Here is a 15963-nt window from a genome sequence, read left to right on the forward strand (position 1 = left end):
GACCAGACCTGCCCTCCCCTCTATACAGACCAGAGCTCCCCTCCCCCTTATACAGACCAGACCTCCCCCCTCCTCTATACAGACCAGACCTCCCCCTCTATACAGACAAGACCTCCCCTTCCCCTCTATACAGACCAGACCCCCCCTCAATAGACCAGACCTCCCCTCTATACAGACCAGACCTCCCCTCCCCCTCTATACAGACCAGACCCCCCCTCAATAGACCAGACCTCCCCTCTATACAGACCAGACCTCCCCTCCCCCTCTATACAGACCAGAGCTCCCCTCCCCCTCTATACAGACCAGAGCTCCCCTCCCCCTCTATACAGACCAGACCTCCCCTCCCCCCCTATACAGACCAGAGCTCCCCTCCCCCTCTATACAGACCAGAGCTCCCCTCCCCCTCTATACAGACCAGACCTCCCCTCCCCCCTATACAGACCAGAGCTCCCCTCACCCCCTATACAGACCAGAGCTCCCCTCACCCCCTATACAGACCAGAGCTCCCCTCACCCCCTATACAGACCAGACCTCCCCTCACCCCCTATACAGACCAGACCTCCCCTCCCCCCCTATACAGACCAGACCTCCCCTCCCCCCCTATACAGACCAGACCTCCCCTCCCCCCCTATACAGACCAGACCTCCCCTCCCCCTCTATACAGACCAGACCTCCCCTCCCCCTCTATACAGACCAGAGCTCCCCTCAATAGACCAGACCTCCCCTCTATACAGACCAGACCTCCCCTCCCCCTCTATACAGACCAGACCTCCCCTCCCCCTCTATACAGACCAGAGCTCCCCTCCCCCCTAAACAGACCAGACCTCCCCCTCTATACAGACCAGACCTCCCCTCCCCCTCTATACAGACCAGACCTCCCCTCACCCCCTATACAGACCAGACCTCCCCTCACCCCCTATACAGACCAGACCTCCCCTCCCCCTCTATACAGACCAGACCTCCCCTCCCCCTCTATACAGACCAGAGCTCCCCTCCCCCTCTATACAGACCAGAGCTCCCCTCCCCCTCTATACAGACCAGAGCTCCCCTCCTCCTCTATACAGATCAGACCTCCCCCTCTATACAGACCAGAGCTCCCCTCCTCCTCTATACAGACCAGACCTCCCCTCCCCTCTATACAGACCAGACCTCCCCTCCCCCTCTATACAGACCTCCCCTCCCCTCCCCTCTATACAGACCAGACCTCCCCTCCCCCTCTATACAGACCAGACCTCCCATCACCCCCTATACAGACCAGAGCTCCCCTCCGCCTCTATACAGACCAGAGCTCCCCTCCCCCTCTATACAGACCAGAGCTCCCCTCCCCCTCTATACAGACCAGAGCTCCCCTCCCCCTCTATACAGACCAGACCTCCCCTCCCCCTCTATACAGACCAGACCTCCCCCTCTATACAGACCTCCCCTCCCCCTCTATACAGACCAGACCTCCCCCTCTATACAGACCAGACCTCCCCTCCCCCTCTATACAGACCAGACCTCCCCTTCCCCTCTATACAGACCAGAGCTCCCCTCCCCCTCTATACAGACCAGACCTCCCCTCCCCCTCTATACAGACCAGACCTCCCTTCCCCTCTATACAGACCAGAGCTCCCCTCCCCCCTCTATACAGACCAGACCTCCCCTCCCTTTCTATACAGACCAGACCTCCCCTCCCCCTCTATACAGACCAGACCTCCCCCTCTATAGACCTCCCCTCCCCCTCTATTCCCGGCCCCACAGGTCCTGTTCACATGAGCGTACACAGCTGCTGTTTTTCCCATCCATATCACCCCGGCTCCTGTGCGGCCGTCGTTCCCCCAGAGACAGAGGATGATGGGCGATCCAGGAGAACATCACACCCAACATCCGTCACCTCCTCCCAAAGCCGCAGACACATTGGACTTATCCCGCTGGGCAGCTGATGATGGGGGGAGTAGTCCTGCTGACGGGGAATAAGTCCACATCTCCAGAGCAGAATAATTGATCAATGTTTATTAAGAAGTTTAATCGATAAAGAAAAAAAAAAATAAATGTCCAGTGTAATGCCGGGATCAGCCACACGGGGCAGACAACTGCTCGAGTAGCAACTCCTCACCGCCAGTTCATTCTCATCCTCTCTGCAGGTCGGGACACAGGAGCCATTGGAGGAATCGCTATTTAAGCAATTTCCAAACGTAATAAATCTACATTGCATTGAACATAAAAAGCCGTGAGGCGACGGCGGCGGATACAAGTCCCTGGATACGTCACCGCTGTGCATACTGCGGCCGTAGTGTTGTACTACAAGTCACAGCAATCCACAACCTTCACGCCGTGCTGAGACTTGTAGTTACACAGCAGTTGGGCAGCCGTGGGGTGTGCACTATCCTTCATAAATCCAGGACTGGGACCGGGACCACCACAAATATGGCGGCCAGCGTGTGGCGAGACCTCCCCCGGTCCCAGTATGGCCACTGGCGGGGGGGGATGCAGGAGAGAATAAGAAAACGATATATTTACACGAATTTTCATCAGATTATCGGTCCAGTGATCAGAGGAGACAAATCTGGTGCCTGCAGCCTCCACTAGGGGGAGCTCCACACTGCACGCGACCTCATTGCATTTAAGGTTATTTTCTTGAGCATTTTCTTTGTTAAAGGGGACTTCGATATTGATGATCTATCCCAAGGACTGGATCGCTGGGGGGGGGGTCAGACATCGATCAGCTGTTGTAAGCAGTGTGAACCATGTAGTGACATTTGTCAGCTACTGCAAACAGCTGATTGATGGGGGTGCATGTTGTAATAGCTGCTACTGATCTAGGATTTATGACCTTTCCTAAGTTTGAGACCATCCCTTTAAATGAGATTTTTCTCACTCCCCTCTCTGACACTAAAAGTCCTGGATCCACTGGTGGCAGTGACGAGTCATCTCAGGCTCCCCGCACTTATAGTAAAGACTTATCTCATCCCTTCTGAGGAGCAGTGAGGGAGCTGCGGGGCAGCAGGGGGCAGTGACGAGTCATCTCAGGCTCCCCGCACTTATAGTAAAGACTTATCTCATCCCTTCTGAGATCCCGAGTGCAAGCAGGAGCAGTGAGGGAGCTGCGGGGCAGCAGGGAGCAGTGAGGGAGCTGCGGGGCAGCAGGGGGCAGTGAGGGAGCTGCGGGGCAGCAGGGGGCAGTGAGGGGATGCTGGATTTTCGACGTGGATTTCACCTTTTTGTAATGAACGGGGTGAAATCTGAGGCAAATCCGCGAGAAGCAGATGCATGTACGACAGGTGTGCAGCTGAGATCTCCGTAGTGGAGGTGCAAGGATCCAGAATTGATTCATTTAAAAGGGCTTGTCCAGAACAAATGCATGTCCTACCATTAGGATTGGTAAATATTAGAATTGTGTTGGGGTCCAGCGCCCCCAAACCGATCAGAAGTTCCCAGCTTCTGCTGCGTCTGAATGTACATAGTGCGCCGCGTAGTGGTCGATCTCGGTACTGCACTCACTTTCTGACATATCCTAAGGATGGATCATCAATATCTTCGTCCTGAAAAACCTTTTCTTTAAAAAGAAAAAAATCGGAATAAAAAAAATTAAATCGAGGACAGTCCCATTAAGCGACACCCATAATCTTTATGGTGGCAGTTCCCTACACGTCCGTTACGCAGGAGCCGTCTGTGGATCCTGAACACGTCGGGTGTTTTAGGACGTCCGCCACTAAATCCCCATGCATTACTCACAAAAAAATAAAATATATAAAAAGTTCCAACATAATATATAACCAGAGCGGCGCTGGCCGATGCGATTGGCGTCACATCTACATTTATCATTTCATAATTCTTCACAGTCGGTCACGTCCGGCTACCCATGTCTGCCAATAATTGTTCGGAGCGGTCTTGATTTTTGGCTGGGTACCGGCTCCCGCGCCCGGTCGGCTGACGGGCGCTAAACATGATTGGTGCGTTCCCTCTAAGTACATAAATCCGTCCCGGGGGCTGGGAAGGAAGAGGCTTTATATCCGGCGGCCCAGAGTTCATGGCTGGGCGAACGGAAGATACACTTGGTGGTCGGTGGGGTCCGTCGTGCGGCCAGGAGCACCGATCCGAGGTGAGGAGGGAGAGGTGGAAACCGCTGCTACCAGAACGGGCACCTGGAGGGAGAAAGAAGGGAGAAAACTCAATCCAATAGCTCTAAAAGTTCTGGAGTTTCAAGGATTATTGGACTGGAAAAGAGCGGAATGCTAAAATCCTGGATTCTAGTATCCACCACTAGGGGGAGCTCTCTTACATTACATGCAGTGAGCTCCCCCTAGTGGTGACCGTAAGGACTCAATTTGGGCCATAAAAAAGAAACGATAGACACCCACTGCGAATATTACTAAGGTTCTGGAGTTTCTGGGATCAGGAAAAAGTGGACCGTCCTTATAGAGCTCAATGCTAAAATCCTGGCTTCTAGTGTCCACCACTAGAGGGAGCTCACACAGACTGCAGGGAGCTCCCCCTAGTGGTGACTGCAAGGACTCAATTTGGGGCATAAAGAAAAAAAAAGGAAAAGATAAGACACCCACTGCGAATATTACTAAAGGTCTGGAGTTTCTGGGATTTTTGGACTGGGAAAGAGCTCAATGCTAAAACACTGGCTTCTAGTATCCACCACTAGAGGGAGCTCTCTACATTAAATGCTGTGAGCTCCCCCTCGTGGTGACCGCAAGGGGGACTCGATATGAGGCATAAAAAAAGGAAAAGATGGGACACCCACTGCGAATATTACTAAAGTTCTGGAGTTTCAGCTATTTTTGGACTTTGAAAAAATGGACCGTCATCATAGTATCCACCACTAGGGGGAGCTCTCTTACATTACATGCAGTGAGCTCCCCCTAGTGGTGACCGTAAGGACTCAATTTGGGCCATAAAAAGAAACGGTAGACACCCACTGCGAATATTACTAAGGTTCTGGAGTTTCTGGGATCGGAAAAAAGTGGACCGTCCTTATAGAGCTCAATGCTAAAATCCTGGCTTCTAGTATCCACCACTAGGGGGAGCTCTCTTACATTAAATGCAGGCAGTGAGGTCCCCCTAGTGGTGACCGCAAGGATTCAACTTGAGCCATAAAAAGAAACGACACCCACTGCGAATATTACTAAAGTTCTGGAGTTTCAGGCATTTTGGAACAGGGAAAGCGCTCAATGCTAAAATCCTGGCTTCCAGTATCCACCACTAGGGGGAGCCCTCTTATATTAAATGCAGTGAGCTTTCCCTAGTGGCAACTGCAAGGGCTCAATTTGGGGCATTAAAAAAGGAAAAGATATTCACAAGTTCTGGAGTTTTGGGACCGGGAAAGGATGGACCGTCCTCGCAGAGCTCAATACTAAAATCCTGGCTTCTTGTATCCACCACTAAGGGGAGCTCTGACATTGAATGCAGTGAGCGCCCCCTAGTGGTGACCTCAAGGACTCCATTTGGAGCAATCAAAAAAAAAAAAAAGTAATATTTGCATTGGGTGTGTATTCAATTTTGGAGTTTCTGTGATTTTTAGACCGGAGAAGGGTGGTCAGTCATCAGAGAGATCAATGCTAAAATCCTGGCTTCTGGTATCCACCACTAGAGGGAGCTCATTACAGAAGGATTCATACAGCTCACACTGACTGCAGTGAGCTCCCCCTAGTGGTAACTGCAGGGACTCTAACACAATTTGGGGCATAAAGAAAAAAGGGAACGATGGCCTTTGGGACTTACCATCCGATATAACACTGACAGAGGTTCTCGTGAGACGTGGCTTGCTTAATTAATAGTTCCACCTGCGTGTTTACATCCAGAGTTTCTTCGTGGGAAAAGTCTCGTCCTGAGAAAAGAAAACGCATCAGAATTAAACCCCAATCAGTGCAATCATGTGTTATGAGATAGCACGTGTATCAGCTGAGAGGAGCTCACTGACTGTTTCTCAGTCACCTCATTCTGCAGCCAATGTGGAGGCTGTACAAGGCTAATGATGAAAACAATTAATAAAACCAAATTGTAAAAATTAATTTTAGCCAAAAAATAAAAACTCCTCCCTGAATGAGTCTCATAACTGTCCAACTTCATCAGGACCGTACAATCATCCAATGTGTATATCATCAGGTGGAGACGAGCTGGGGGGGTCCGGAGAGGACACAGGGGTTTACCCATAGGGAACACAAGCACGCTCAGGCAGTCTGGGTGTGCATGTGTGTTATAGGAAAGGGCAGCTGACAGCCGCAGCCATCATGTCTGCAGGTGACATCAGAGGGACCTGACTGCCGGCGGCCATCATGTCTGCAGGTGACATCAGAGGGACCCAGCAGCCATCATGTCTGCAGGTGACATCAGAGGGACCCGACTGCCGGCGGCCGTCCTGTCTGCAGGTGACATCAGAGGGACCCGACTGCCGGCAGCCATCATGTCTGCAGGTGATATCAGAGGGATCCGACTACCGGCGGCCGTCCTGTCTGCAGGTGACATCAGAGGGACCGGACTGCCGGCAGCCATCATGTCTGCAGGTGACATCAGAGGGACCCGACTGCCGGCAGCCATCCTGTCTGCAGGTGACATCAGAGGGATCCGACTACCGGCAGCCGTCCTGTCTGCAGGTGACATCAGAGGGACCGGACTGCCGGCAGCCATCATGTCTGCAGGTGACATCAGAGGGACCCGACTGCCGGCGGCCATCATGTCTGCAGGTGACATCAGAGGGACCCGGCAGCCATCATGTCTGCTGGTGATATCAGAGGGACCCGACTGCCGCCAGCCATCATGTCTGCAGGTGACATCAGAGGGACCCGGCGGCCGTCCTGTCTGCAGGTGACATCAGAGGGACCGGACTGCCGGCAGCCATCATGTCTGCAGGTGACATCAGGGGGACCTGACTGCCGGCAGCCATCATGTCTGCAGGTGACATCAGAGGGACCCAGCAGCCATCATGTCTGCAGGTGATATCAGAGGGACCGGGCAACCATCATGTCTGCAGGTGACATCAGAGGGACCCAGCAGCCATCATGTCTGCAGGTGACATCAGAGGGACCAGACTGCCGGCAGCCGTCCTGGCTGCAGGTGACATCAGAGGGACCCGACTGCCGGCAGCCATCATGTCTGCAGGTGACATCAGAGGAACCTGACTGCCGGCAGCCATCATGTCTGCAGGTGACATCAGAGGGATCCGACTACCGACGGCCGTCCTGTCTGCAGGTGACATCAGAGGGACCGGACTGCTGGCAGCCATCATGTCTGCAGGTGACATCAGAGGGACCCAGCAGCCATCATGTCTGCAGGTGACATCAGAGGGACCCAGCAGCCATCATGTCTGCAGGTGACATCAGAGGGACCCGACTGCCGGCAGCCATCATGTCTGCAGGTGACATCAGAGGGACCTGACTGCCGGCAGCCATCATGTCTGCAGGTGACATCAGAGGGACCCGGCAGCCATCATGTCTGCTGGTGATATCAGAGGGACCCGACTGCCGCCAGCCATCATGTCTGCAGGTGACATCAGAGGGACCCGGCAGCCATCATGTCTGCAGGTGACATCAGAGGGACCGGACAGCTGGCGGCCATCATGTCTGCAGGTGACATCAGAGGGACCCAGCAGCCATCATGTCTGCAGGTGACATCAGAGGGACCCGACTGCCGGCGGCCGTCCTGTCTGCAGGTGACATCAGAGGGACCCGACTGCCGGCAGCCATCATGTCTGCAGGTGACATCAGAGGGACCCGACTGCCGGCAGCCATCCTGTCTGCAGGTGACATCAGAGGGATCCGACTACCGGCGGCCGTCCTGTCTGCAGGTGACATCAGAGGGACCGGACTGCCGGCAGCCATCATGTCTGCAGGTGATATCAGAGGGACCGGACTGCCGGCAGCCATCATGTCTGCAGGTGACATCAGAGGGACCGGACTGCCGGCAGCCATCATGTCTGCAGGTGATATCAGAGGGACCCGACTGCCGCCAGCCATCATGTCTGCAGGTGACATCAGAGGGACCGGACTGCCGGCAGCCATCATGTCTGCAGGTGACATCAGGGGGACCTGACTGCCGGCAGCCATCATGTCTGCAGGTGACATCAGAGGGACCCAGCAGCCATCATGTCTGGTGGTGACATCAGAGGGACCCGGCAGCCATCATGTCTGCAGGTGACATCAGAGGGACCCAGCAGCCATCATGTCTGCAGGTGACATCAGAGGGACCCGACTGCCGGCAGCCATCCTGTCTGCAGGTGACATCAGAGGGATCCGACTACCGGCGGCCGTCCTGTCTGCAGGTGACATCAGAGGGACCGGACTGCCGGCAGCCATCATGTCTGCAGGTGACATCAGAGGGACCGGACTGCCGGCAGCCATCCTGTCTGCAGGTGACATCAGAGGGATCCGACTACCGGCGGCCGTCCTGTCTGCAGGTGACATCAGAGGGACCCGACTGCCGGCAGCCATCATGTCTGCAGGTGACATCAGAGGGACCGGACTGCCGGCAGCCATCATGTCTGCAGGTGATATCAGAGGGACCCGACTGCCGCCAGCCATCATGTGGCAGGTGACATCAGAGGGACCCGGTGGCCGTTCTGTCTGCAGGTGACATCAGAGGGACCGGACTGCCGGCAGCGATCATGTCTGCAGGTGACATCAGGGGGACCTGACTGCCGGCAGCCATCATGTCTGCAGGTGACATCAGAGGGACCCAGCAGCCATCATGTCTGCAGGTGACATCAGAGGGACCCGACTGCCGGCAGCCATCATGTCTGCAGGTGACATCAGAGGGACCCGGCAGCCATCATGTCTGCAGGTGACATCAGAGGGACCCGGCAGCCATCATGTCTGCAGGTGACATCAGAGGGACCCAGCAGCCATCATGTCTGCAGGTGACATCAGAGGGACCAGACTGCCGGCAGCCATCATGTCTGCAGGTGACATCAGAGGGACCCCACGTGCGTTTACCTGTGAGCTTATCTCGGACCCTGTTGATGATCTGGATGGCTTTCTTATTCAGGGCTTCGGGCTGCACGACGCCGTCACCAACTGCGAGGAAACGGCAACATGTTAATTGCAGAGCACAAAGCTAATCACAAAGTGTGGATCATCCTGCAGGTGTGAACAGGGGCGTTGTACACACAATGATGTCCCGGGTTCAGCTGCGTACGCGCAGCGCCCCCTCCCTGACCCGCTGCGCTCTCCCCTCCCCCGGCACTTACTGTATGTGTGTATGGACTCGGGCACGGTGCTTCCAGGTTTCTTATGAGCGGTCTCCCCGAGATCCACGGTCTCCAGCATTTCTAAGGAAAGCACAAAGATGGTGGCATTAAGAAGAAGCCTTAACTTGTCCGAGCTGAGGTGTCGTTACTGTGCGCTACTACGTGTGACAGGAGAACGCAAAAGGCAAATAATTCACTTTCTCAATTTTGTCATTAGAGTGTATCCAGCAAGACAGACGGAGGGGGGCACCGGGGCAGCGCCTCGGGGCAGCGCAGGGGGCCGCAGTGGTCATCAGGGGGCCCATGGAGTACATAGTTGTGTCAAGAGGGGAGTCCTGAATATGGGACCCAGTAGAGAATAAAGGGGTCCCAGCTTGGTGTGCACATGACGTCCGGTGCTTAGAATATCGGATCTGAACCCCCGCACCGATCAGAAGCACTAAGGGCTGCAAAACTCAGCACTCTGTGTAGTGGCCGGTCGCGGTACTGCAGCTCAGATTACATTCACATCAATAGGAGCTGCAGTACTGAAAACAGCCACTAGGCAGAGTGTGGAGCTGGATGATATGCGACAGTACCAGATGTCAGTATCGGAGTCCCGAACAAGCCCCTTTAACTCCCAAGCGACGCACGACGTACGTTTTATGTAGGTTGCAAAGGAAAAGCATGGAGCTGCGGCTGCTTCATTCCAGGCAGGCGATGGCTGTGTTATACGCTCAACTTCTGCCTGTGACCGCAGCAACCGGAGCTCTGATCGCTGCAGTTCAGCCATGTAAATGGCGTCAAAGAAATCACGGGGAACCGATTTTTTGTGGCTACACTGCCCCCCCCACCCCCCCAAAAAAATACTCTGTACACAAAAACAAGATCCATCGACATAAATTAGAAGAGGAGGAGGGAAAACGAAAATGCATAATTAATAAGATTCCCGGGATGTTAATGGGTTAAGAGGACTAAAGACTGACTTTCCGGGGCTCCTCAGCATGGAAACACAATCCTTGTTTTCGGCTGCAGTGTTACCGCTGTGCCTGTTTTTCTGCGTTATGGAGCGTTGGCATGGGACGGATTTACCCATCACGGTACAATTGCTGCTGTTTATGTTTTACTGATTGCACACGTTGTGCCGGGGCCCGAAACGCAGCAGGGACCATGGGCCCGAGGCCGTCATCAGGCACGTGAGGACGCCGCATTAATCAGGCTACCTGCCATTAATATACGTGGCCAATCACACGGCCCAGGGCTGAGACTGACTGCAGCGGCGAGGCCATCTGATCACAGCGTGCAGCCCCATCATCCGCTGCGGGATGCGACTGCATTACAAGGAGCCGACATGATGATTTTACTACTGATACTAACGCTGTATAGGACGTAGTGCAACAATGGAAAGGTCACCCGTCTTCTACTCATCTGATGTGGCATGCAAATAAGCCTGGGCATGCATTAGGGGCGTGGTCATACACTTTGTGCACCAACACGCCCCCGGTGCACTACTAGGACCTATATAACCAGTAATTTCAGAAGAAGTCGGCTCCATTTCAAGGGGTTTTCCACTTTCCCAAAACTCTATTATCCATGTAAAATAACACACGGACGGGACTCTGCGCACTGCCAGCAGCGGTGATGTGTGCTGTAGTGTGTAATACTTCATCTTTCCTGTGGGGGCACTGCAGGGAAATCACTTTCCCACGGTTGATTGCAGGGAGACACTGTGTGATCTCATTAATAAGGGACCTTCTAGTCCTCAGTCTGACATTTGGTTTTATGTAATTTCCTCCAGTCTCCGGTAAAGCATCGGTCACCTCCCCTCTCTGGCAGTTCATGGTGAGATGTTAACCCCCCGGCCCCAGGGCTCCACTCCGCCACCGGCCCACAGCTCCACTCCGCCCCGCCGCCGGCCCACAGCTCCACTCCGCCCCGCCGCCGGCTCACAGCTCCACTCCGCCCCGCCGCCGGCTCACAGCTCCACTCCGCCCCGCCGCCGGCTCACCGCTCCACTCCGCCCCGCCGCCGGCTCACCGCTCCACTCCGCCCCGCCGCCGGCTCACAGCTCCACTGCTCCTTCTCCCCTCTCGCAGCATGCAGTCTCACAGACACACAGAGAAGCTGCAGCCACATCTCCCCCTCACTTTCCACTTACCCCTGATAATAATATGCTAAGGTCTCCTGCGGTCACAGGTGTTACTGATTTATGCAGCGGCCTTATTTGTTAGTCTTGTTGGAGTTACTGGATGTCACACTCACCCACAGACTGTCCGGCCGAGTACGAGTCGGTCCGTGTACGAGAGCGTTTGGTGCCTTTTATATTGGCTGTGAAAAGATTATTATATAGAAATGGTGAGAGGCCGGGCGAGCGCCGGAGGGCGAGCATCATGCAGCATGGATACATCTAAAGAAACTCATCGAGAAGAGCAATTATTTAGGGTCCAGGGCTGCGGCAATCACTAGTGATCAATGTGACGAAGGCAGAGGTGAAACGCGCCGGTGCGAGGCCGCACCCCCGATCAGAGCGGAAAAATTATGTTTCTGTATCCGCTGCTTACGGTTTTCAGGATCTCTGCTTGCTGTCACTCAGTAGGAACCTTCATTGTTTTATATATTGTTATTTATAGACAGGTATGAGATGTACAGGTATGCGACAGAGACACGAGCGGGCAATGGTTTACCCCACGTGACAGCCCCCCAATGACGGTCACAATGGCCCCCCGACAAGCGTGATGACCACTGAAGGACGGAGCGATAGGAGACGCTTCATTGGCTTCTTGTTACTTACCAGTAAGAGCCGTTTATTGGGGGGGACACAGGACCGGGGTCTTTGCTTCACACTTGAGTCCTGCAGATGGCGCTTTTAAGAATAGGTAACAAAAAGCCCTTCGGGGGACACTTGGGGTGATCAAAAGCCATCCCTGGTGGTGGTGGGACCGCAAGGGAGAAGTCGTCTGCAGGACTCAGCGTCTGAGAGCAGCGTCAGACGCTGGAGAATATGCACCGGGGGGGCGAGTGAAGAGACCACCGAGGTCCTGTGTGTCCCCGAATAGTACGGACGGGATAGAGTGATGCACAGAAATGAGACAGAAAGACCAATAGACGATCGATAGATAGATAATAGAGGATAGATAGATGATAGATAGACAGATGATAGATAGACAGATGATAGATAGACGATCGATAAATGATAGATAGATAATAGACGATAGATGATAGATAGATAATAGATAGATGATAGATAGATGATAGATAGATGATAGATAGACGATAGATAGACGATAGATAGACGATAGATAGACGATAGATAGACGATAGATAGATGATAGATAGATGATAGATAGATGATAGAAGAAAGGAGATATAGATTGATAGCAGCCAGACCAACAGACAGATGACAGGACGGATGTTATTCACTGGAAGGAAACAATAAAGGTTCCTGCAAACCAAGAGGAATCATTAGAGAACGTACGTGGAAAACCGTCAGGCAGCGTTCACACCTTGCAAACTCACAAGATTTTTCAAAAAAATCAGTTCTGGTTTTCCTTCAAGCTTGCAATTTGTGACTGCAGTGTAATGTGTATAAGATTGTCTGAATCCAGTATCCATCACCACTCCTGACCCGTCTGATGGAGTAACTGCTTCTGTCCCCCTCTGCATTGTGCCGTACACCTCTGTTGTTCCTTCTAGAAATGTAGGAATAAGTTGGCCGCTCGTCCCGGTTACAGGCCGACATTGGCGGTGGTGATCAGACAGCGTCACGCAGGGACGGGCCCCGCACTGGTAACACCCAATTAACAAACCATCCACAAAATGCCAGGAGGCGTAACAGAGGAACAGTGTAACACAGGAATACCCCGGAATCAGAATCTTACAGTATTTACTACAATAGACAGGTGAGGAGAGGGGAGATTGCTTTAGTCGTCCACACCTGGTTATTTAGGTGCCGCAGGGGTGTGGGCACCTTCTGTACTCCTCTATGTGTAGCACAGAGCCGGCAATGTCTACTACATGGACACCCGGGGTCATACATGCAACGATCAGCGAGCTCCGGGAATATGCTCTTCTTATACAGCGATCACTCACTATCCCGGCCGCACAGCTAGGAGTAAATGACCGAACAGAAGTCCTGGATGTGAGACGGCCGCGGGAGGTGGAGACGTGGGTGGAGACGTGGGCAGCGCCATCTGGAGGCCCGGCCGCTACTTACTGTCCATAAGTCTCCAATTCAGAAGAGGGTCGTATACGAAAGCCTCCAGCACGGCCATGACGCTGTCCTTGTGCTCACGTAGCACCTCCATGACTGTGTGGCAGGTAATCCGGTAATTACCATCCAGGCCGGTGACCTGCAGACCGAACGCGGGGAAGGAAGACGATGATTACAGAGAGAAATAAGAGAAGGAGGATGGATGGATATATGGATAGAAGGACGGACGGATGGATAGAAGGAAGGACAGATGGATAGAAGGAAGGACAGATGGATAGAAGGAAGGACAGATGGATAGAAGGAAGGACAGATGGATAGAAGGAAGGACAGATGGATAGAAGGAAGGACGGATGGATAGAAGGAAGGACGGATGGATAGAAGGAAGGACGGATGGATAGAAGGAAGGACGGATGGATAGAAGGATGGACGGATGGATAGAAGGATGGATGGATAGAAGGATGGATGGAAGGATAGAAGGACGGATGGATAGAAGGATGGATGGATGGATAGAAGGACGGATAGATAGAAGGATGGATGGATGGATAGAAGGATGGATGGATGGATAGAAGGATGGATGGATGGATAGATGGATAGATAGAAGGAAGGATGGATAGAAGGATGGACGGATGGATAGAAGGAAGGACAGATGGATAGAAGGATGGACGGATGGATAGAAGGAAGGACAGATGGATAGAAGGAAGGACAGATGGATAGAAGGAAGGACAGATGGATAGAAGGAAGGACAGATGGATAGAAGGAAGGACAGATGGATAGAAGGAAGGACGGATGGATAGAAGGAAGGACGGATGGATAGAAGGAAGGACGGATGGATAGAAGGAAGGACGGATGGATAGAAGGATGGACGGATGGATAGAAGGATGGACGGATGGATAGAAGGATGGATGGATAGAAGGATGGATGGAAGGATAGAAGGACGGATGGATAGAAGGATGGATGGATGGATAGAAGGACGGATAGATAGAAGGATGGATGGATGGATAGAAGGATGGATGGATGGATAGAAGGATGGATGGATGGATAGAAGGATGGATGGATGGATAGATAGAAGGAAGGATGGATAGAAGGATGGACGGATGGATAGAAGGAAGGACAGATGGATAGAAGGAAGGACGGATGGATAGAAGGAAGGACGGATGGATAGAAGGAAGGACGGATGGATAGAAGGAAGGACAGATGGATAGAAGGAAGGACAGATGGATAGAAGGAAGGACAGATGGATAGAAGGAAGGACAGATGGATAGAAGGAAGGACAGATGGATAGAAGGAAGGACAGATGGATAGAAGGAAGGACAGATGGATAGAAGGAAGGACAGATGGATAGAAGGAAGGACAGATGGATAGAAGGAAGGACAGATGGATAGAAGGAAGGACAGATGGATAGAAGGAAGGACAGATGGATAGAAGGAAGGACAGATGGATAGAAGGAAGGACAGATGGATAGAAGGAAGGACAGATGGATAGAAGGAAGGACAGATGGATAGAAGGAAGGACAGATGGATAGAAGGAAGGACAGATGGATAGAAGGAAGGACAGATGGATAGAAGGAAGGACAGATGGATAGAAGGAAGGACAGATGGATAGAAGGAAGGACAGATGGATAGAAGGAAGGACAGATGGATAGAAGGAAGGACAGATGGATAGAAGGAAGGACAGATGGATAGAAGGAAGGACGGATGGATAGAAGGAAGGACGGATGGATAGAAGGAAGGACGGATGGATAGAAGGAAGGACAGATGGATAGAAGGAAGGACAGATGGATAGAAGGAAGGACGGATGGATAGAAGGAAGGACGGATGGATAGAAGGAAGGACGGATGGATAGAAGGAAGGACGGATGGATAGAAGGAAGGACGGATGGATAGAAGGATGGACGGATGGATAGAAGGATGGACGGATGGATAGAAGGATGGACGGATGGATAGAAGGATGGACGGATGGATAGAAGGATGGATGGATAGAAGGATGGATGGATAGAAGGATGGATGGATAGAAGGATGGATGGATAGAAGGATGGATGGATGGATAGATAGAAGGATGGATGGATAGATAGAAGGATGGATGGATGGATGGATGGATAGAAGGATGGATGGATAGAAGGATGGATGGATGGATGGATGGATAGAAGGATGGATGGATGGATAGAAGGATGGATGGATGGATAGAAGGATGGATGGATGGATAGAAGGATGGATGGATAGAAGGATGGATGGATGGATAGAAGGATGGATGGATAGAAGGATGGATGGATGGAAGGATGGATGGATAGAAGGATGGATGGATAGAAGGATGGATGGATGGATAGAAGGATGGATGGATGGATAGAAGGATGGATGGATGGATAGAAGGATGGATGGATAGAAGGATGGATGGATAGAAGGATGGATGGATGGATAGAAGGATGGATGGATAGAAGGATGGATGGATAGAAGGATGGATGGATAGAAGGATGGATGGATAGAAGGACAGATGGATAGAAGGACGGATGGATAGAAGGACAGATGGATAGAAGGACAGATGGATAGAAGGACAGATGGATAGAAGGAAGGACAGATGGATAGAAGGAAGGACAGATGGATAGAAGGAAG

The 15963-nt window shown here is 52.5% G+C and overlaps 1 protein-coding gene across 1 annotated transcript in view; it reads right to left on the reverse strand.

The window, feature by feature from the left end:
- Positions 1 to 1977: 1977 nt before the first annotated feature.
- MTOR (mechanistic target of rapamycin kinase) overlaps positions 1978 to 15963 on the reverse strand; it is a 36529-nt gene continuing 22543 nt past the window's right edge. The window contains 6 exon segments of the mRNA XM_073655450.1: positions 1978 to 4124; positions 5710 to 5815; positions 8916 to 8996; positions 9170 to 9250; positions 11411 to 11476; positions 13362 to 13497. Of these exon segments, the coding sequence (XP_073511551.1) occupies positions 4109 to 4124; positions 5710 to 5815; positions 8916 to 8996; positions 9170 to 9250; positions 11411 to 11476; positions 13362 to 13497 (486 nt within the window). The 3' untranslated portion in view covers positions 1978 to 4108.

The sequence above is a fragment of the Phyllobates terribilis genome, unplaced genomic scaffold (genome assembly GCF_046119375.1).
Source record: "Phyllobates terribilis strain yellow unplaced genomic scaffold, ASM4611937v1 Scaffold_12__6_contigs__length_324123572, whole genome shotgun sequence".
Lineage (NCBI taxonomy): Eukaryota > Metazoa > Chordata > Amphibia > Anura > Dendrobatidae > Phyllobates > Phyllobates terribilis.